The following is a 21964-nucleotide window of genomic DNA, read 5'->3' as shown; positions in this document are numbered from 1 at the left end:
GAGTCGCGTCTTCTCCCGCTAGACTCCAACACCTGCGCTTCCAGGCAGAGCCGCGCCCTTGGGAACCCGCCCTACCCTCCCTGCTTTTCCCCAACCAGCTACGCACCGGGGACATCCTGGACTCGGTCACCGGCCACCGCCTCCCGGACCCCCACCTCTTCTTACCTTCCCTTCAGCCCCCACCCACCCGGGTCTGCGCGACTACGGGAGGTCCCTTTATTCTACCACCTCACATCCTGGGAGGGACGCTCTATCCCTAAGACATCTCTCCCCATCCCGCCCCTCCTTTCTCCTTTCGAATCGTTTGCCTCTGCGGCCGCCGCCCCAAAGCTGCGCAACCCGCACCCCCCGTGGGCGCCCTGCAAGGTCCCAATCGGGGCGAGCCCCACCCCCGTCCGCGGTTCTCCCTGGGCTTGGAGCGGGCGCGGGGTCCCCGGGGAAGCGCTCCAGCCCGGTCGCGCGCTCCTTTGTGCGGCTGGGAGCGCTGCGTCAAGGCGGAGGCGCTGCCGCTGCCACCGGTTCACAATTAACCCCGGGGAGCGGCAGGAAGGGAGGCGGAGAGCGTGAGGAGGAGGGAGAGGTGGAGGAGGAGGGAGGAGGAGGAAGGAGGGAGGAGGAAGAGGAGGAGGGAGTCCAATCGCCGCTCCCCACCAGCCCCGTGCTGTGCCGCCTCCGCCATTGCTGCGCGCAGGAGCGGCGAACGCGGAGGCTCGGAGCGCGCTCACTGCCCAGACGTGCCAGAGCCGGGCGTGGGGTGAGTGCGGCCGAGGCTGGATCCCGCCCGCCGAGGAGTGGGGAGCAGGGGGCTGCGAGAGGAGGAACAGCTCAGCACCCCAGGGTGCAGGCGGGGGGTACCAGGGCATTCGAGGGGGTTGGCAGGGCGCAGCTGGCTCCGGGGCGAGGGACGCACCTAGATGGGTTGGGCAGGGGCTGCGGCGGCTCGCTGACAGCGGTGCGTCCCTGCGTGCTGCGCGCTGAGTCTGGAAATACGGAGCGCGTCCTCCTCCCTACCCCCAGATCCGGGATCCTCTCGACCCCTCCGCCCCAAAGACGTCCTCCGGGACGGCGGGTGGAGGGTCCTGCGTCCTGCTCGCCCTGATTCTCTCCCGGTTCTCCCTCCGCAGGCGGCAGCCTCGGGTCTCCTGGAACCATGGTGAAGTTGGGGAACAATTTCGCCGAGAAAGGCAGCAAGCAGCCGCTGCCGGAGGATGGCTTCGATACCATTCCCCTGATGACGCCCCTGGATGTCAATCAGCTTCAGTTCCCGCCTCCGGATAAGGTAAGAGGCCTCTGGCACCCGCGCGCTGCCGGTGCGCACCCCCAAATCCCTGGCGACCGCCGCAACAAAAGAACCACGCGCCGCGTGCGCTGGAGACGTTGAGTGGGGCGCGCTCTTGCGTGCGACAGGAGGCCCTGGCGAGGACAATGCGCCCGCACGCACAGGGTTCTGGACCAGGAGGATAAGGGAAGCCTAGCTTAGGGGGTGGGGGAGGGATGTCACCGTTACCGAGAACTGGGTGGGTGAAACCTCCCTGTTGCTGTTGGCGGCAGCCTTGTCCGAGAGCTCCCCAGTTCAGCGCCTGCCTGCCCTGCCTTGCCCTGCCCTGCCTTTCCCGGGATTCTGGGTCTGGGGTGAGCCGAGGGCCAGGCGGCCGCCCCTTGCCTCCCGGGAGCTACAATCTCACCCCCTGGCGGGGCAACGCCCCAGCCCTCTCGGTAGCCGCACCTGGGCGCTTAGGGACGAATTCTGCCCCCTCCCCTCACGGCTGCGGGAATGGAGTGGGTGCTGGAGGACAGGGCTCAGCAAGACCCGTGGTGTGTTTAGGGGTGGCCCTCAGGGACCACATTCATCAACCTCCACCGGCCTTTGCAATCCCTTTTTTCGTGGCGCGCAGCACCTGTCAGATAGCTTGCATCCTAAGTAGGAAGGCTGCTTCCTCGGCTTCACACGTGAACAGGTGAATACCAGCTTGTGGAGGATCAGATTGCAAAACGCAGATCTGAAACCATAAACCCAGCACCCGCCCACAGCACCTTGCTGCTACTTTTGAAAAAGCCACAGGGCCCAGGGTTTAGTTCACAAAACTACCCAAAGTGCTGTCTCGTTTGCCTCATTTAGTCATCCACGACAAGGCTCTGACCCAGAGGTTTTGCTCTAGGCCAGCAGCCCCACGCACTGCTCATCACCAGGTGGCAGGTGCAGTGACATCTCCTGTGGTGTGTCTCGTCCTGGGGACCACCTGCTGTCCCCACCATGCACCCTTCAAGGGGCTTGTTCAGCTCCTCAAAGTGGGTGTGACTCTGCACTCTGCTGTCTGTTTTGAGTTGAAGGGATGTGGGTTCAGGGAATCGGTCGGCAGCAGGTGCTTCAGCTCAGAGCAGAGGGACCAGCTGATGACACTGGGCACACCCAGGCCACGTGGGGACACTCAGGGACACACATGGTCCAGGGCTGGCTGAGGCCTCTGCTCCTGCCCCACCCCTTGCCTCTCATCAAGGTCAGGTGCATGCCCAGTTAGCAGAGCTGGACCCAGACCTGCTCCTTTGGCTTCCCTGCTGCTGAGCCTTGGAGCGGCGGCAGCTGTGCCAGGAACCCCATGTCCTGAGGCAGCCCCTCTATCAGGTGATTCTGGTGGCTCAGCCAGAGCCTGCTCTTTGGCCCTCAGCCTGGCTCACTCCAGAGCCGTCTGGCACCACCGGCACACTGGAAGGAGGGTTTCAAGCAGGTGTGAACTCTGTACCAACTAGTTAGGATGGCCTAGGCCCTGGGCTGCTGGGGAAGGGGCTGAGGCTGCAGCCCCTGGAAGCAATGCTGCCAGGAATAGGGTCCCAGTGGGGTTGGAGGAAGTGGAGACTTGGAGAGTTTGGAGGGCTAGGGGCTGGGCCCAAGGTCACTGGGCTGAAGGGCACAGCCCCCCAGGAGGCAGACTCATCTGGAGGTGTCCTGTCCCCTCCCTGCATGGAGCTCTGGCTTCATCCGAACAGCAGTGATGGTGACGCCTCTCCAGGGTCAGCATTCAGGGCTGTGGGGCCCCTCAGAGCCGCTGGGAGAGTCTGGGGGTGTCTCTAGGCATTTGCACTTCTGCTCCAGACACTGCTCTCTGTGATCCCAGGCTTAAAACAGTGACCCCCACCACAACCATTATACATATGCGGAAACAGGCCCAGGGAGAGAAGGACTTCCCTCAGGTCACCTTGCCTGCTGGTGTCAGAGCAGGGGCCACAGCACATCTACTGAGTCCCCATGCTGGGCTGAAGGCTACGTGGAGTTCACCAGCCTCACAGGTGCCCACGGCATCTGTGGAATGACTGTGGAGGACCAGGCTCATGCTCAAGGTCACATGACCATGGAGGACAGCAGGGTGATGCCCAAGGGCTGCCCTGAGAAGTGGGTGCCTCGCAGGAGTCCTCCAGACCAGCTCACACTGGGCACCACCCTCCAATGCTGTGTGCCATGGGGCTCTGGGTGAAGGTGAAGTAAGGAGAGGGGTACTTCCATGGTCAGTGGTACCTGGCATGCCACTTTGTCCTCCTCACCCCCTTCCCCAAGGCTGGCTCCTGGCATCTGTGTGGCTGCCCACCCAGGGACTCCTGGTTGGCCCTGGCTATCACCATGGTATAGAACAGGTGTAAGAATCTGATTCTCTGTCGGCTGGCATGGGGACAGAGATGACAGCAGTCCCAGGCCCAAGTGTGACATGTGCAGGGGAGACCAGGCTGTGAGTGGCTGAGGAAGGGGAGCTGGTGACAGGCTCGAGGCAAGGCCTGTTTCCTGCTTTGAAGTAGCAGGTGTAGGGGGATGGAGAGCAGGGAGGAAGGGCAGGGGAACAGGAGCCCAGGTCGGCTTCCTGCCAGGCTGGCCACCCCATAGCTCGATGCTGGTGAGCCCCGGCAGTGCGCTCAGCTCGCTGCACTCTCCTGGCTGCCCCGGCTGAGGCTCCTGGGGTGGAGGAGCCCTGGGTGAGGAGCACCGCGCTGTGCTGGACCCTGCTCGGCCACTGACCGGCTGCGTGACCTCCCGGCCCCTCCAGTAAGTGCTCACCTGCCAGGGGTGCTGTGGGAATTGCTAACGGGCCGTCTTGCAGAAGGTTCTGGCTTGGGTGTCCATCACCCCCACCTCAGCGTTTGACTCCCAGCGGTCCCCATGATTGCCCAGCTGTGTGTTTTCCTATCAGGTGGTTGTGAAAACCAAGACTGAATATGAACCCGACCGCAAGAAAGGGAAAGGGCGTGCTCCCAAGATCGCCGAGTTTACCGTCAGCATCACGGAGGGCGTCACCGACAGGTTCAAGGTGAGCGTCCCGGTGGCGTTTGGTTCTCGCTTTTATTCCCAGGGATTGCCGAGCTGCAGGGACGCAGGAAGCAGGAATGCCAGCTGTGCGACTCTCCCAAGCCTTGGGGACCTGGGACATGTCTCTTGTCATCTCTCAAAATGATCACCTGTGATTTGCTTTTGTAATAGAAAAGCCCACCTGTAAACTTCCTTGTAGACCCAGGGCACAAACACGTGACACGTTGTTCACCAGATGTGAAGCTGTTTTCCTCACACTTCCAGCCAGGAAGTGAACAGTAACCAGGGGAACCAGGGGAACCAGGGGAACACACCTACAGGTGCTCATCCACGCGGGAGGCTAGTGCCACTGGTGCCACCCCACTTGACAGATGGGCAGGTGGAGGCACAGCGGCCATGGCTGTGCTTGGCAGAGCAGATTCTGCACTCACTACCTCCTGAAGGGACCAGGTCTGGGCCCAGGGAGGCCTCAGGACCTTGGAGGTGATGTTGGTTGAAGGACAAGTTCGGGTTGGTCTCCTGGAAAATTGTTTTTTTGGAAATCCAGAAAGAGAGGGGGAAATGAGTATATGAGCTTGGATTTGGAGAGAGGGGCAGGAAATGGCAGGGGCCTGGATGACTCGCTGGTGCCCCGACTTAATGTGTAGCAACTTGCTCGTTCTGGGGTGCCTGGGCGCATTGCATATTGTGTCCTGGTGGTCTTCCCAGGTGATCCCCCCTGACGAATCGTGGAAATAGAGCTGGGGAGGTGGGCAGCTCTGTGGAGTGAGTGGGGGCGGCCTGGAGGAGGCTGGGACTGTGGGTGTCTGGTGCGTGGGCAGTGGATTTGGGTGTGCCCCTCTGTCCACCCCTTGCTGTTCCCTGGTGTAGGCTGTATGGGTTGGATGACCCATATTAGAGGTGGAGAAGTTGAGGCACAGAGACACCTCTGTGTGTGTCTGTAATCTTGGCTCTGCAGTTCAGGCATGTCCGAGGTTCATGGCCAGGACCAGGACGGAGGTCCTCATTCATTGCCCCTCTCCTGTCCGTCCTGCCCTATCTGCAGGCCGCGCAGGCTGCTGCCATGCTGGCTTAAGGCACCAGTGACCTCGAAGTCAAGGTCATGGTGTCTGGATGCCCCTGGCATCTTAGGTCCCCACGGAGCAGGCAGCTACTTAGCTCCTCGAGCCCCTGTCGTGTGCCCGGCTCTGCTCCCCAGGCCAGCATCCTGCATCTGTGCATCTCCTGAACGCTTCCCCTGAACAGGCCCCCAGGTCCCTTGCCCGAGACAGGGTGACGCAGGTTTGCCACCAGAGCCTGCGTTGCTTGGGACTGTGCGGTTACCTGGCTCCTGTTGCTTGGGGCTGAGGGCTGAGAGGACCTTGGGACAGTCAAGATGATCGTGCCCTTCCCAGTGGACTGGCTCTGTTGGCAGAAGTCCCGCTTCCCTCCTCCCTTGGCCCCCACCTCCTGGGGCTGTGAGGGTGAGGTATCCGGCAGGGCATGGTTGCTCCGCTCCTACCCACACACCTGCTATCTCCTTTGTTGTTCCCGTGCCCTGAAGGGGCGCTGTGAGCCCCTCTTGCTGTTGAGTTCCAGATTGGTGTGACTAGCTGCAAAGCCAGCACACACATCTCCCCAGGACCCATGCACTGCATCCCCTGCCCTGGCAGTGACTGTCCCAGGCAGCTCCCGAGTGCCCCCTGGAGGCCATGCCGGGTCGTTTCGTGTGATCTTCATATATACCTCTGCATGTAGGTACCGGTGGGCATCCTGCAGCAGGATGGAGGCAAATTGAGGCAGCTGGCTCCATGGAGGGGTCACTCAGCTTCTCCCAGGGAGGACAGGTTTGCCCCTACGGCATTGTCAGTGCATGCTGTGGGGTTACTGGCTTCTGCGAACCCCACAGATCCTTTCTTGCTGACCTGGCCCCCTGCTTGGGTGTCGGGTTGCCCCGCGCCTCCTCCATCTTCTGCCCGGAGCCCTGCAGGAAGCAAGTCCACTGCTCCACTGCCCTGCCTGGGCACTGGCCCCGCTGCCCCATGAGCTCGCTCCTTAGCTGGTGTTCCTGCAGCCTCTTCTTCCATGCCATGGTCTCCGGGCTCCTGTGTTTCCTCCAGGAGAGGGCTGGATGGGCATATGTTCCTCTTGCTGTATATTTCTGTGTGTGAGGACTGTGAGTGCCTGTGAGGCTCAGTGGCAAACAGGGAAGAATACGAAGCCCCAGTGACTCCCCAGGTGCCGAGCATCAACCCCCGGAAGCACAGGGCCTGTGCCTGCAGTTTGTTCAGCAGCCGCTGCGGGCTGGCCCCGGGAACAGCTTCTTGCTCGTCTCCTTGCTGCCACTTAATATGCGCTCTGTAACAGCTTGATAAGTAAGTGGATGACTAATCGAGCTGCTGGTCTCCCGGGAAGGGGACTTGGCCGGATTTCCAGGGTCTACTCGTGGGGCCCTCTCCTGTTGAACAAGTTAGGTCATGCCTGTCTCTCTCAATGTACACTCAATCCCACCTCACTGGGCGCAGGACATGCCCTAGGCCACACCATCAGTGAATGTCAGAGGCAGGATGCAAGCCTGGCATCTTGCCCTGGAAGCCTCATGCTGTCAGCATACTTGGGCTACTGGTAGCCTGCTGGGAGGCCATGGACCATGCTCCGAGCGGAGCAGCCTCAGCCCTGAGTATGCCTCTCGCCTTTGCCTGGACCCAGGTAGCCTCTGAATGCCCCCCACGGCCACCTCTATGCACCTGCTGTGGGTGGGGTATGTGCATAGCAGGCAGCCTCTCAAGGCCCCGTGTCGTCCAAGGAAGCTTGTCTGGATGGCCTGCGGTTTGTATTAATATTCAGGAGTGTGCCTCATCGCCAACTTTCTGGGGGACTCGACAAACACCTGTGAGTGGGGGCTGCCTTCTACACTGGGGACCCTCTGCAGCATGCTCCCTGCATTGGATTGTCCAGCCTGCATGCACCGGCCGGAGCATGTGGCTGCTGTGGCTGCAGGTGGAGATGGTGCTGCCTGGAGCTGGGGTTGGCTAGGGAGCAGGGGGCAGACAGGGTGTGGTCCTCAGCCCGGGGCTCAGCCCTGCTTGTTAGATTGCCCCAGCACTCCGCCAGCAGCCCGACGTGTGCCTCTCTGTGTGTCCCTCCAATGGCATCCTTGAGACACACATCTTTCTTGTGGATCACTTCATGATTCTCACTCTGGGGACCTCTGCCTCTGGCTGCCAGAGGGCTAGGCTGGTTGCTAGGCAACTGTCTACCGTGGGCAGGGTTCTGGGACTCCTGGTGTGGGCTGATGGTTGGCAGCGTGAGTTGAAAGGCTGGGTTTGTGAAGGGGTGCATGGCAGCGAGGAAAGCAGACATTTAACTTGTCAAAGGAGGGTGGGGACCAAGGATAAACATGGGCTGGGCGTGTTCTCAGATGATGAGGCAAATCTAAACGTTTCAAACCATTTGCCCCATTCTGAGTCGGAGCTGCCAGCCGTCTGGGAAGGAAGGAGCAAGCTGGGGCCAAGTTTCCGTCGGGGCCTGGGCAGAGCCCAAGGGCAGTCAGCCACACTCACAACCTATCACGGTCAACCCAGGTGGGAGAGCATCTTAGCACAGACCGTGGTTGGCTGAGGGGTCCTCAAAGCCGGTTGCTGGCGCCTGGTGAGGGTGGCCTGTGCACACGGCCTGAGTGTCCAGGCACCTGGCATCTGCTTCTCATGTCCTTAATCACCTTGAACTTCCTGCATGCCCGTCTGTTTTCTGTGTTTCTTAACCATTTCTGAGTGCCCACACCTTGGTGTTGGGTAGTGGGGGGCAAATCTAGAAACACCCCTGTGACTTTCAGCCGGATTTGGCTGCCTGCCTATACCATGGCAGAGCTCCCTGGGGCCAAGAGGAGGGGGCTCCATCCAGAGTCTGCTGAAATGGGGATTCAGTCATGTCGGGGTGTGTGCGTTCCCGGACAGCGTTAGTGCTGCAAACACTTGCTGATGTCAGGATCCACCCTCTTTCTCCAAGATTTTTTTTTCTTTACTGCATTACTCAGCAGAAATGCTGCTTGCTGTTCCCCTCCCCCCAGGGTGGGAGGGCAGAGCGAGGCAAGGCAGAGGACTCAGCCATCGACCGGGGCTCCCTGCTCCACAGGAGTGTCCTTGCTTTGCTCTTTAGCCATGGCCTCTGGAGGCTGACCTTGGCTGGCTGAGGCTGCACATGGGGGCACTCAGGCCAGATAGGTCAGGCTGCAAATTCAAGGTCACTGGCTAAGAAGGGGTGGCCATGCGGTTTAGACCTGCACCTATTTGGCATATTGTGTCCTCTGTACCAGTGGGCTGAGGGCCACCTCTGCTGTTACCATTGCTGTCACCTGGTCCCTCCCCACCATGCTGGGCGGTGGCCCTGGGAAGCCTCCTGTGCACCCCCTGGTGGGAGAGAGCAGCTGGGAGCTGTTCACATGAGGCACACATAGGCCTTGCACATGCTTGCTTTGCAAACCAGGCCAAGTGACCTGGGTGTGTCAGCAGAAGAACCCGGTGACTCACAGTGTGAGGGTGGGCTTGGCAGTGGGAAGGTGGCTGGGAACACTCACCTGAGCCTGCCCAGCCCGCAAACCACGTGGGCCCTCCCGGCAGATTCTTGGGTTGCCTCCAAGTCACATCTGCCCGTGCCAGGCTGCTCTGGCAGCCCTCCCCCCCATGACATAGACTCACCTGTGTTTGCCAAGACTCCCGACACCCCAGTCCTCAATGTTGTACCTCTCCCCTCTGCCCACCACTTTGTGCCCCCAAGATAGTGGCAAAATATACCACAGAGGTAATGTAGTACAGTGATGCACCGCTGTGGTCACTGCCTGGTTCCAGACATTGCCGTCACCCCCTAGGGAGACCCCACATGCCTTCGGCAGTCACTTCCATCCCTTCACTGAGTGTGACCCTCTTCTTCGCTATCTACTGTGGAAATGGAACCAGACACCTCTGTGACCTTGTGGGTTGGTCAGCTTGCACTTGGTGTGATGTTTGCCCGACAGGGGACTCACTGCTATCCCTCGTCCCTTTCCGTGGCTGAGCAAGAGGCCTCCGTGTGCGCAAGCCACCTCCCGCCCCGTCCATTCATTGGCTGCAAACCATTGCAGTGATCTGGCCTTTTGGTGCTGTGGGTCATGCTGTGCGGACACTCACCTCCTGGGTTGATTCTGGTTTTGAGCATCTGTTTTTGAATCCTCTGGATATATGCCCAGGAGTAGAACTGCTGGTGCGAGGGGTGGTTTACTGCGCAAGGCACCGTGCAACCGCGGAGCTGCTCCCCGAGCCGCTGTGCTGTTTGGCTCGGCTCTCCCCTTCCTCGCCGACACTTGGTGATTCCGACGGCGCCCATCCTGGGGACCATCTTGCTGGGGTTGGGACTTGCAGCTTCACGGTGAAGGCTGATGAGGACGGTCCTTGCGGGACTGCTGGCGGCTTGTCTGTCTTCCTTGGAGAGATACTTTTTCAGAGCCTTTCTCATTTTAAGATTGAGCTGTGGGTCTTTTCTGTCATTTAGTTGATAAGAGTTCCAGATGTGGTCTGGATACTGGGCTTTTAAAGATACATGGTTGACAAATACTTTCCAGTATATCCTATGGATTTTTTTTAAGGGCTGTATACATATTTTTAAAGATTTATTTTTATTGCAAAGTCAGATATACAGAGAAGAGCAAAGACAGAGAGGAAGATCCTCCATCTGATGATTCACTTCTCAAGTGACCACAACAGCCTGTGCTGTGCCAATCCGAAGCTAGGAGCCAGGAACCTCCTCCAGGTCTCCCACACAGGTGCAGGGTCCCAAGGCCTTGGGCTGTCCTTGACTGCCTTCCCAGGCCACAAGCAGGGAACTGGATGGGAAGTGGAGCTGCTGGGATTAGAACTGGCGCCCATATGGGATTCCGGTGTGTTCAAGGCAAGGACTTTAGCTGCTAGGCCTTCGTGCTGAGCCCTATGGATTTTCTTTTCACAGTTTAATTATAATTATGATTAATTTAATACAGTTGGTTTTGTAAAACTTATTTTAAAAATATATTTATTTTTATTGGAATGGCAGATTTACAGAGAGAAGGAGACAGAGATTTTCCATCTGCCGGTTCACTCCCAACCTGGAACCTGGAACCCCTTCTGGGTCTCCCATGCAGGTGCAGGAGGCCAAGGCTTTGGAACATCGCTTTCCTAGGCCACAGGCAGGGAGCTGGATGAGAAGTGGAGCCGGGACATGAACTGGCACTCGTATAAAATGCTGGAACTCACACGTGGAGGATTCCCCAATTGAGCCAGCAGGCTGGCCCCATTTTTTTCTTTTATTATACTTACTAGTCATTTCATTATTTTTCCTTCTGTTGCTTGTGGTTTTGGTGTCATATCTGACAACAGTGCAGAATCTAAAGTTAGAAATATTTTCTTCTAAGCTGAATTAGTTTTTTAAATTCAGGTCTCATTTTTCTATATGGTATGAGGTAAGAAAACAGTGCCATACTTTTTTTTTCTTTTTTAGGATTTTACTCATTTAATTGTAAGGCAGAGTTAGAGAAAAGAGAGAAATGTTAGAAGTGGAGAGAGACCTTCCATCAGCTAGTTCACTCCTCAAATGACCTGGAACCAGGAACTTCTTCCAAGTCTCCAGTGCAGGTGCAGGGGCCGAGCATGCAAACACCTGGGCCGTTTTAGGCCGATTTCCCACATGCAGTAGCAGGGAGCAGCTGCGTTCTCTTGCAGGTGGATTTCCAACTGTCCCGAGCTGCCTTTCCAAAGGCCTTGGCTCTCTTGCTGAACATCAGTTGGCTGTGCACACAGTGTGTTTCTCATGCCGGTCTGATGCTATAGTCCTTTGACTGCTGTAGCTTTGTCATGTATTTTGAAGTTGGGTTGGATGTCCCAGTCCACGTCTAGGCAGAGTGTCTCCGTTGATTTAGGTCTTCCTGAGTCTCCTCCAGCACAGCTGGAGCATTTTCAGTGCCTAAGTCCCTTGGCTTTTAATGTGGGGACTAAACTGTGGAGTGTTGGCCAGGCCTGTGACTGTGCCCCCGTGCCACCCACCTGTGGTTGTTGCGGGCCAGGGTCATGTTGACACCCTCATCCCACTGAATTCCCAAGGTCTCCGACTCAAGCACATGTCTGTTTTGTAAGATTTTGATACCAGTTTGCCGATGTAACTGGTTTTACTTTGCAAGTCCATGTAACTGTGTTAGTGGCTTCTGTTAGCTGCCCAAAGCCCCCCATGGGGGATGGAGGCTGGCCACTATGAGGCTTGTGCTGGAGAGTCCAGACCCCTGCCCGCCAGCTGTTGTTCATGGTCGTCTCTTGTCTGGGAGGTTTGATTGACAGCTGCATAGAAGTGGCGTAAATTAGGGACAATGCAGACTCTGCTTTGATGTGCACACGCACACATGCTTTCATGTGCAGGAGCACACGTGTACACTCCTACCAGTGGCAGTGGCAGGCATTGCCCCGCAGAAATGCTGGTTGGTCACAGCAGGTCCTGCTGGGTCCCTGTGACTCCTCACCCCTGTCTGGGTTCCAGGATCCTGGTGTAGTTTATGGCACATCAGGCCTGGGACACATAGCATATGCGAAAGCCTTCGGTGGGACCCCGTACAGCCCCTCCTGGAAGCCTTCCTGACTCATCCGGAGGCCTGGCTCTGTGTCCTTACCTGCTGAGATGGGGCCGGCATGGTGCTCACGGTCAGCTCACCGGGAGTGTTCTCCGGCCACTTGAGCAGTCCATAAGGTAGAATGTGGCCGCGTGGCCTCCAAACTGAGACCCACTGGTGGGCAGCTACCCCCACAAACAGAGAAAGCAAGAAACACAGCAAGCACAGTCCAATGAAACTCCTGATGATGCATTTATTGTTATCAATGCTGTTCTTTTTATTCTGATTCAGAAGCAAATGAAACTAAAGATGCTTTCACGGTGGTGGTGATGGGGGTGGAGTGCCCTGCCTGTGAGGGCACAGGTGTGGGGAGGACTGGTGGGCTCTGTGGGCTCCCGGGGTTGGGGTGGGAAGGGAAGGGAGGCCCACGTCCCACTCTTCCCAGACATCATTCACTCACAGCACCAGAAGATGGAGCATCTCCGGCACATGCGTGGGATCTGTGGTTTGAGACGCTGGTCTGGGTTGGTGCCAGGAGGTGTATCTGCTGCTGCTGGGGCTTGCTCACTCGTCTGGCATGCTGGAGCCAGAGACATGAGCCACAGTCCTGCAACAGCGGGAAGGGGCTGCCAAAGGTTGCTGTGGCAGGTCCCCGCCCCCTCACAGCTCCCCAAACAGAATCTGGGTGCTCCCCTGTGCCTGGAGGGGCACCCCACTTCTTCAACACATCTGAGCTTCCCTCTGTCTTCAGAGCCTGCATTGGGTTGTCTTGTGGTCTCTGGCTGATCTCCATGCAGCCTTGCCGCTGGAGCAACAGGGCTCCTGGGCTCAGCCGCCGTGCCTCCCCGGCCGCGGAATCCGGCTTTGGGGTGGGGGTGGCTGCAGGCTCTCTCACTGCTGCTCAAAGTCCTGATGCTAATGCAGGTGCCTGAGCCTGGGTGGTTCTGGATGACAGACCCACAGGGACTGGGTCTGGAGGCTGGGACGCTCAAGGGCATAGCCAGGCACAGCTAGCACCAGGGGAGGGTTATGGGCTCTGTGGCAGAGAAAGGAGGAAGCCAACAGCCAACCCTGTGCCCTGGGTCAGCATGTGCTTTGTGAGGTTGATCCCTGCAGACCCAACTGCACAAGGGTTAGGTACCTGGGCTTCTGTAGGGCCCAGTGGGGGGCCGGATGGCTACGTGTCTGAGTGTTCTCCTCTTGCAGGGTGTGGTCAGCGCGAGGCTACACAGGCTTCCCCTACAGTGCCTGCCCCAGGGCACCTCATGGTAGGGTGCCCTGAGCTGCCCCTTAGAGCAGCTTTGGGTCCTGGACTCCAGGTTGGTGGGGGAGGGGTCTCTCTTCTTCTTTTTTTTTTTTTCCTTAAAGACTTATTTTTATTGGAATGGCAGATTTACAGAAGAGAGAGAGAGAGAGATCTTGCATCCACTAGTTTACTCCCAAGTGGTCACAATGGCTGGAACTGAGTTGATCCGAAGCCAGGAGCCTCTTCTGGGTCTCCCACGCGGGTGCAGGGTCCCAAGGCTTTGGGCCATCCTCGACTGCTTTCCCAGGCCACAAGCAGGGAGCTGGATGGGATCATTTATCCCCACACTTGCAGTCTACCCTGGCATGGGCAGCAGCTGGGCAGTTCAGAGCAAAGCTGATATATGACCCTGCTGAAAAGGGGAGGTCGGCATCAGAGTCCTCCGAAGTCTGGCCCAGCTTCCTCCTTGGTGGCCAGCTCTAGGGATCACCGGGGCAGGGCGAGGGGATTGCCAGGGTGAGGGTGCCACCTATCTGGTGTGTCCGAGCTCTGAGGCTGCAGCGTGGCATGGGGCTGCACCTTGCCTTGTGTAAGCAGCTGTGTCCATTCCTGAAACCCCCGTGAAGGAAGGAGGGGCCGTTGGCTCCAGACGCTGCATCGGCCTTGCTTGGCTCTGGGGTCAGGATGAGGCATGTCCTAACAGAGGGCAGTGCGGTGGTGGAGAGAGGGCCCCGTGGCTAGGCAGGATGCCAGGGCACTGGGATCCCCACGTGCCTGCTGAGGGCAGCACCCCCAAGGGATCCCTAGATGGGTTGATGTGTGGGGTGGCTGCTGGGTGGGTGCCCGAGGGAGACATCACGGATGTCTGGTTCAGGAACTTCACTCTATTCTGGAATATTCCTGATGGTCTCCTGAGCCTGCAAACTGGGACATGCTTTTAAAATTTTCCCTTGAATTAGGAAACAGCAGAAGCTTGGTGACCTGATGCCTGTGTGTACCGCTGGTGTCTGGAGACTCTGCTCCACTGCCTCTTCCAGGAGTCAGGGCCTTGAGGGATGAGAGAAGGCAGCAGGGACCCCATACAGGGAGGCACGGAGACCCTGGCAGCAACCAGTCTATTTAAAAAAAAAAAACTTACTGGAAAGTCAGAGTTAGAGATCTTGCATCTGCTGGTTCACTCCCCAGGTGGCTGCAACCACCAGGACTGGGCCAGGCTGATGCCAGGATCAGGAGCCTAAGCCGGTTTCCCACAAGGATGCAGGGATCCAGGCACTTGGCCATCCTCCACCTTTCCCAGGACGCATTAGCAGGGTGCACTGGAAGTGCAGCAGCCAGGACTCACATGGAGCAATCAGTGGAGGTGGGTCTTAGCCCATTACGGCACAGCTCCGGCCCCAGCGTCCAATCTTGAGGGTCCAGCTGTGGCTCTGGTACTGGGCTTGATTTCCTGCAGCTTCCATTACAGGGATCCCACTCCAGGGTTGGGGGTGGGGGTGGGGTTTGGAAGCTCATGCCCTCTGAGTCCTGGGAGCCAGAAGTCAGGATGGCATCAGCCACAGCCCCTCTGAACCTGTGGCTGTCAGGGCTCGGGTGCTGCCCGGTCATGGTGTGATTGATGGCTCTGCCCACACCCTCCTTCCAAATGGTGTCGTGTTTGCAGGTGTTGCACTGACTGGAGCATCACCTTGGAGAGCGACGCCTGGTGCCCTGTCACCCTTCAGACCAGCATGCATGCTGGGAGGCACTGTCCTCCCCTCCCCCTACTTGAGAGACAAGGAGTCTAGAGATATCCAGGCAAGCTGCTCAAGGTCACGCTGCCTGCAGCTTGCAGAGCCAGGAGCCAGCAAGTTTCTTTCTAGAAAGGCCTGTGGCTCTCCCCTTAGGCCCTGGCAGCCAGGGTGTGTAGGTGGCCCTGCCCTTCTGGGAATTCACATATGTCGGGGCAAGCCAAGGTTTGTCCTGTACTGCCTCCCATGTTGCCTCTTTTGCCCTGTGCCTTCCACCTGTGCCAGGCACAGCTCTGTTCTCACAACTCAGTTCTATGGGCTCTTTGGCCTTGGGGAATGTGGTAGGAGAGGCCCAGGCCTGGTTACAGAGGGAACCCTGCTTGTAGGGAGCGAGGCTGTGGAAGAGCAGGTGGCTGGATCCTTGGCAGGGCAGATTTCCCCCCCGCCCCCCGGGCTGGGAACTCAGTGTCCTGCCCCGCACCACCCTGAGAGGCAGTCCTCTCCCTGGGGCCTGGACATGCAGGGATGGAGTCCTGCCAAGCTCTGAGCAGCCAGGATGTGCCTGTCACTGGCTGCCATGGCATGGGTCCCTGCTGCTGCCCTGGCTTCCTCTGGCAAACCCGACTTTGTTGGCCGGGCCGCACAGTCTGTCTTCTGAGTGCAGGTGACTGTGTAGGTGTCCATGGGGGTTATGGTGTGGCTGCCAGGCAGCAACCCCCTCCTGCCTGGGTGCCATGGGCAGGGCAGAATACCCAGACTTATTGTGGGGGGGTCTTCAGGGGAGTGTCCTGAAGAGAGACTTGGCGATGGGGGTCTGGTTACTGTTAGCATGGAAGATGGCACTGCAGTGGTAAGGGAAGGAGTGGTGTCTGACTGGGAACCCAGGGGGCCTGGGGCTGGCATTGTGCCCATCCTGGGCAACATGGCTTACACGGCTGGATCTGGCAGCATGGCAGACAGGAAGTTGCACAGTAAGGGCAAGCCCTGGCAGTGAGGCTGTGTCTTTCAGTCCTGAACTCTCCTTCCTGTGGCCAGAGCTCCCAGTGAGCGCCTGGGGAAGTGGAGGGGGTGGCGGGAGGGACTGGCTGCTGCACATCCAGTGGGAGGCAGGGCCCGCATCCTGTCAAGAGCTGCCGCCAGGGAGCTGCACCTGCACTGGGCTGGGTGCTCAGGGTGTGCATGGTGAGAGGTATACCAGGATTCCCATGTGGAAATCAGCCATAGTGGCCTCAGGGTCCTGGGTGGGGCTGGCCTCCAGGGGGATGCACCATGGGTGTGTGAGGTGTTCCCAGGACCCTGAGTCATGGACACCCAGCCCAGTGAGAGCCCAAGGCTGTGCAGCTTAGGGGTGCTCGGCCAAGGGTGCCAAGGTTCCTCTGGGTTGGCTCCTGATGCACGCTGGGGATGATTCTGTGGCCCCAGGAGGGGCTGAGATGCCCAGCTCCCCGATCTGATTGTGGTGGCTCTGGATGTAGCCAGGGGCCAGGAAGCTGAGGGGTAGCGAGTGTCTCTGCATGGCTCAGACTGCTGGGTATGGCACTCCACCTGGGGCTGGCTCCTGCACCCCTTCACCTCTGCCCACCTCTGCTGTCCTGGTTGGGAGCCTGAGGGCTTTTCTGTTGTTCACCTGGGTTGTGGGCGGGTTACCTGCTCACCTGTTCTCAGCCTGGCAACACATTCTCACTTCTCCAGGACTCCCACCTGCCTGTTTTTCTTGTTGTTGGAGTTCAGCTTTAACAGGCTGAGCATTTATGTGCCAGGCTTGTTGGGCCCTCGGCACAGAGCAGTGAAGTGGAACACGTTCTGATGTCGTGGGCTACACTGGATGCTCAGGAAAGTGCAGGGGCTCTGTCTGTCCTGGTGCAGGTGCAGGCTGTTGTCCGTGTGACACTGTCAATGCTCACCCTCAGGCGACAGGTAGCCTGACTTCTGGGCCCTGGGCCAATTGCCTGTGAGCTATTGCCTCAGCTAATAGCCTGAGCAATCCCAGGGCCTTAGGTACCCCAGGCTGCCTGTGCAGGGTCTGGACCTGGAAACCAAAGCATGGAGAACAAACGTGGCTGGCCATGTCCACAGCATGTCAGCTGTCTTCTGGATCCCTGCCTGCCCTACTGGAGTGTGGGTGTGTGTCCATGCACTGCTTCTGATCCAGCTTCCTGCCAACAGGCCTAGGAAAGCAGCAAGATGTGGCTTAAATACTTGGGTTCTTGCTACTCATGGGAGAGCTGGCTCCTGCTTTGGGCCTGGGTTAGCCCCTGCTGTGGCAGGCATTTGGGGAAAGCAGGAGATGGAAGCACTCTCACACACACTCTCTCTCTCTCTCTCTATATATATATATAAATAAGGTTAAATGACAGGCTCACTTGGGAGACCTGGATGGAGTTGCTGGCTCCTGGCTTCAGTCTGACCCAGTACTAGCTAGCTGGGGAGTGAAACCAGCAGATGAGCCTGGGACTCCAGGTCCCCCCCGTGGGCAGCAGGGACTCAAGGGCTTGATCAGAAGTGGGTGCTGACAAGGTGCACAGCAGAGCCCTCAGGTTTCTATAAGTAAAAATCCGTTTTAAAAAATGAAGGTGCTGTAAGTATAGGATGAAAACTTGAGATTTATTTGAAAGGCACAGAGATCTTCCATCTGCTGGTTCACTTCATAAATGGCTTCATGGTCCCAAATGGCCAGACTTGGGGGGCTGGGTCCCCCACTTGGGTGCAGGACCTCAAGCACTTGGGTCATCTGCTATTTTCCCAGGCGCATTAGCAGGGGATTGGAAGTGGAGCAGCTGGGACTTGAACTGGCATGCCAGAATCACGGGTGCTAGCTAGCTTTAGCCACTACTCCACCAGTCCTGAACAGTAAAAACTTAAACTACCTAAAGGGTCCGCAGCTGCCCCCTGCCCCAACCGTTTGTGTTGACATGCCCGGGGCAGGACACCTGGGCATGTGTGTCTACTGTCCTGGCCCCTTACCATCGCTGCCTCTGCCTGCAGGTGTCTGTGCTGGTCCTCTTTGCCCTGGCCTTCCTCACCTGTGTCGTCTTCCTGGTCGTCTACAAGGTGTACAAGTATGACCGCGCCTGCCCTGACGGCTTCGTCCTCAAGGTGAGCTCCACCACCCCCTGGGGACATCTGTGCACCTCACCTCCTCCTTGGAACTTGGGGCTACTCCTGCTGTCTCCCAGCTGGCCTGGGAGGGGTGCCAGAGAACTGGGGCCTTGTGCTCTGTAGTCCAAGGCAGGAGGCCCTAGGCTAAAGCTCTGCCCAGGGCGTGGACACACAGGCGGCCAGACCACTAGGAAGAGACGAGACTCCTGAGGTTGGGGATGGGCCCACATGGAAGGCAGGAAACCCCAGGACATACTTTCCTCCCATGGAAGGGACCACAGGGGAACCCAGCCTCACTGCTTATTGTGCATGCACAGACACTCCTACGCAGGTTACCAGTGAGGTGGAGAGGGAGGGTGCAGCCCTGTCTGTGGGGATACATGGGGCTGGGGAAGGGCCCATGTCCACTCTGTGACTTCCCAAAGTTGGGAAGAGATGGTCCTGCCAGGACTTGCACTGCTGAAATCAAACCTGACGGGTGCTGGGACTGAGCACAGGCATGGATCAGCCCTGCCATCTGCTGGTGCCAGGGGCATGGGCCTGGGTCTAGTCTTTGGCTGATGGGAGGGACCCAGGGCCTTCTTTTTAGCAGGAGAGGCGTAATGCACCTCCTCATCCTCCCATTCTGTGCTGCCCTTCCAGGCCCCTGGTCCTCAGCCTGTCCTGATGTCCACTTATGGCCAAGGTGTCTTGCCTAGGCACTGCACCCCAGCCAAGAGCCAGTTACTAGAAGACAGGCAGAGAAGGGGGCAGGGTGTTGAGTGAGAGTGTGTTAGGAACAGAAAGGGCCAGATAGGTCAGGTCGGGTGACCAGGCAGGCAGCTGGTTGGAGGGCATTTTGGGGCCCAGCTGTGGAGGTGTCCGCTGGGGGGTGCACCCAGCAGAGGGAGCCTCTGACATCACAGAGAAGATACTGAGTGTCCTGCAAGGGGCCCTGGAGTGGAGAGCATGCTGGGGACCTGAGGAGTCCGAGGTTGAAAGGAGAAGCAGGGATGGAAAGATGACTTGAGCAGACTGCTGGCTGGGCAGAAGGCCCAGGTGGCCAGGGTGTGGGGGTGGCATGCACAAGGGCAGATTGCAAGACTGAATCTAGGAGGCAGGAGAGGGCCTGGTCAGATCTGGGGACTTGGAGGCTGATGCCATGGAGCCAGTCAAGGCAGACCTGGCTGGAGCTGGGCTGTGCGTAGATGGCTTCCAGGGGACCAAAGTTCCCCTGGCCTCTGCTCTTTACCGAACTGGAGTTCCCTGCCAGGAGGAGGTGCAACTCCACGGCTGCCACTCCGTCCACAGGTATTCCTGGAGCTGTTCATATTGAGGCTTTGGTGTGGTCGGCAGCTTGGGTTTTTCTGGCTAGCAGCTGGGAGCTCCAGGCCCCTGGCCTCTTCCTCTTCCCTGAAGCTCTGGCGGGAGCCCCATTTTACCAGTGCCCAAGGGCCAGTGAGCTGGTGGTCACACCCTTCACAGCCCTACCGCAGCCTCAGGGGACTTGTACAGGCAGCTTGGGCAGGTTTCCCACCATGAAGTTATCCAAGTGTTTTAGAACAGCTCCTAACATGTCTCAAAGCTGCTGCCCGGGTCCCCGAGATGCCCATGCTGGCCTGTCCTTCTATGCTGCCCAAAAGGAACAGCACTTAGCACTGCAGGACTGGCAGCTGGCTTCATCCCACAGGTGGGCTGTGCAGGGGTAGGGAACCATGGTCAGCATCCAGGGCCGGCCACCCTCCCACCAGCATGGGGTGTCCCGCCCATCTTCACTCCCTGGACTAAAGGCTCTGCGGTGCCTCACAGGCTGTGGGGATGAGGGTGGGATTCTTGCAGCATCCCTGCCACCCTGCCACATCCTGTGTGTGCAGCTTCCAGCTCAGCCCCCTACCCACTTCAGACTCCGTGGTGGCTCTGGGGAGTATAGAGGGCTGTGCTGGCCCTTGCTGTCAGCTCCTGCTTCAGTTTCCCTGACGCTGGGGGTGCCCACCGAGACAGGGGCACACACAGGCACAGCCTTCCTCAGCTCTCTGTCCTTTCCTGAACCGGCTATTTGTGGACTGACAGTCGCTGTGGAGCTGTAATTGGGTGAACTCTCTGGAAACACTTGTGCAAGGCTCTTGTGCCTGCTGTGGCTGGTGGCTGCGTGCGGTTGTCACTGGTAGCTTCGGGGAGGTGCCCCAAGGCCCTGTGGGCGAGTTTGCTTTCAGCGGCCACTTGTCTTGCAGAACACACAGTGCATCCCAGAGGGCTTGGAGAGCTACTATGCTGAGCAGGACTCCAGCGCCCGGGAGAAGTTCTACACGGTCATCAATCACTACAACCTGGCCAAGCAGAGTGTCACCCGCTCCGTGTCACCCTGGATGTCCGTGCTGTCAGAGGAGAAGCTGTCGGAGCAGGAGACAGAGGCGGCTGAGAAATCAGCCTAGCTGGAGGGGCAGGTTCCTACCACGTGCCACTTGGCGGTAACAGAGGGACTGCAAGGGCCATTTCATGAAATACACTTACTGATAATTTAGAGGTTACTCATCTACGGTGCAATCGCTTCTGTTTGCTAACGCTGCTTTGCAAATCAAACTCGCTGCTGATCACCTATGGGTGTAGACCGAGTGTGTCTCAGCAGTGCTTCCCGAGCCCTGGCCCTCCTCACGGTCGGGGTCTGTCTGCAGCCCCTTTGCTGCGCTTTCCTGGTTGCTATCACAAATAAATGCGTGCTGGACAGGCCGGGGCTGCGGACTTCAGATAAATAATGTGTTTTGTGGAATTTTTTTTTAAGCCACATGCTGTGTTCTCCAGAGCCACACCTGGAGCGGGCTCTTGCCCAGCTGTGGGCAAGTCGAGGGAGTGGGTGCACCCTGCACCATGCCCAGGGGATGTGTGGCAGGACCTGGACTTCCCTGCGGGCGGCTGTCCCGTAGCCGGGTGTGGCATAAGAAGGACTTGGCACCGTCCTCTGCCTGCATCTGCTGGTACTAATCTGCATGCAAGGCCCTGTGTGCGAGGGCTGGGTGGGAAAATGAGGATGTGGCCGCCGCCCAGTGCCAGGGCGCCTTGGGTTCTTCCCCAGCTGTAGCTCCCCTGATGGCGGACACAGGCCGGGAAGGCTGGGGGTATGACATGGGGGTGGGGGTGGGGGGACTGGTGTGGCACCTTGCAAATACAGTGACATTTCAATCCACAGCCTTTGTAAGAAAATCACGTTTCAATTTGAATCTTGACATGAAAATGTTTACAAAGACCACCAGTTAGATGAAGTAAACGTTCAGACATATTCACAGCATGTCCTCCCATGGTCATTCAATGTGCTATTTCTGGCGGACATGGGCAAAACTGCACTGTTTATGGGCGGTGAGAAACGGCAGACAGTGTAGCATGCCACATGCCAGCATGGTGGCTGTGGTGGCCCCACTGGCACCTCCAACTGATGTGTCTGGAACACAGACGCCGCCTTCCACATGGCAGGCTCCTGTGAGCACCGCAGGGACAGCAGGCGGGCTTGTGGGGGTATGCGTGGTGCGGGCTGCATACCCATCCATGAGAAGCTGCTGGCGTCCACCTGTGTGGAGAGGCCAGTGGGCTGCCTGACCACTGCTGCCTCGCGCGCCTCATGCATGGCATGCTGGGAAGCTGAGGCACACTCCAAACAGGCTACTGGGCCACCTGTGCTGCTGCTGCCTCTCGTGCTGCGCCCACTGCATGCCGGGACGCTGCCTGCACACACGCCTACCCTGGCCTCACAGAGGTTGGGCTGGGCACAAGGAAGGGCACGCTCATGCTTCCGTGGCCACTTCCTTCTGGGGCCTGGGGCCAGGAGAGCAGGCCACATGCCTGCCACTGGCGTGCTGGAGGCATTGGCTGTGGGCCGGTCAGGTCCAGCAGCCTCTCGCTGAGGGCCCTGGTGTGTCTTCATGGCGCCTGTTGGTTCAGACTCACTGTTGCCTCAACAGCAAAGGGCCGACACTGGACTCATTAGAGAGCAGGCAGGTGGGGTTCCACACCTCCATGTCCCAGCCCCCCGCCCCCAACCCCAGCACAGT

General features: G+C 58.4%; 1 protein-coding gene across 2 annotated transcripts; it reads left to right on the top strand.

Moving 5' to 3' along the window:
* The first annotated feature begins 1150 nt into the window (after nucleotides 1-1150).
* NSG1 (neuronal vesicle trafficking associated 1) lies at nucleotides 1151-20447 on the top strand. Of its 2 annotated transcripts, XM_040965882.1 has the most exons (4): nucleotides 1151-1279; nucleotides 4176-4292; nucleotides 17832-17942; nucleotides 20156-20447. In XM_040965882.1, exons 1-4 carry the CDS (start codon nucleotides 1151-1153, stop codon nucleotides 20354-20356), a joined length of 558 nt encoding a protein of 185 aa, XP_040821816.1. In that variant the 3' UTR covers nucleotides 20357-20447. The 2 variants fall into 2 exon arrangements, with proteins under 2 accessions (XP_040821816.1, XP_040821817.1); XM_040965883.1 differs by lacking the exon at nucleotides 4176-4292.
* The last annotated feature ends 1517 nt before the right edge of the window (nucleotides 20448-21964 follow it).

This window comes from Ochotona curzoniae, unplaced genomic scaffold (assembly GCF_017591425.1).
Source record: "Ochotona curzoniae isolate NIBS_2020 unplaced genomic scaffold, NIBS_Ocur_1.0 scaffold_4505, whole genome shotgun sequence".
NCBI lineage: Eukaryota > Metazoa > Chordata > Mammalia > Lagomorpha > Ochotonidae > Ochotona > Ochotona curzoniae.
The sequence above is the reverse complement of the archived record's forward strand: the minus strand, read 5'-3'. Positions and strand labels throughout refer to the sequence as shown.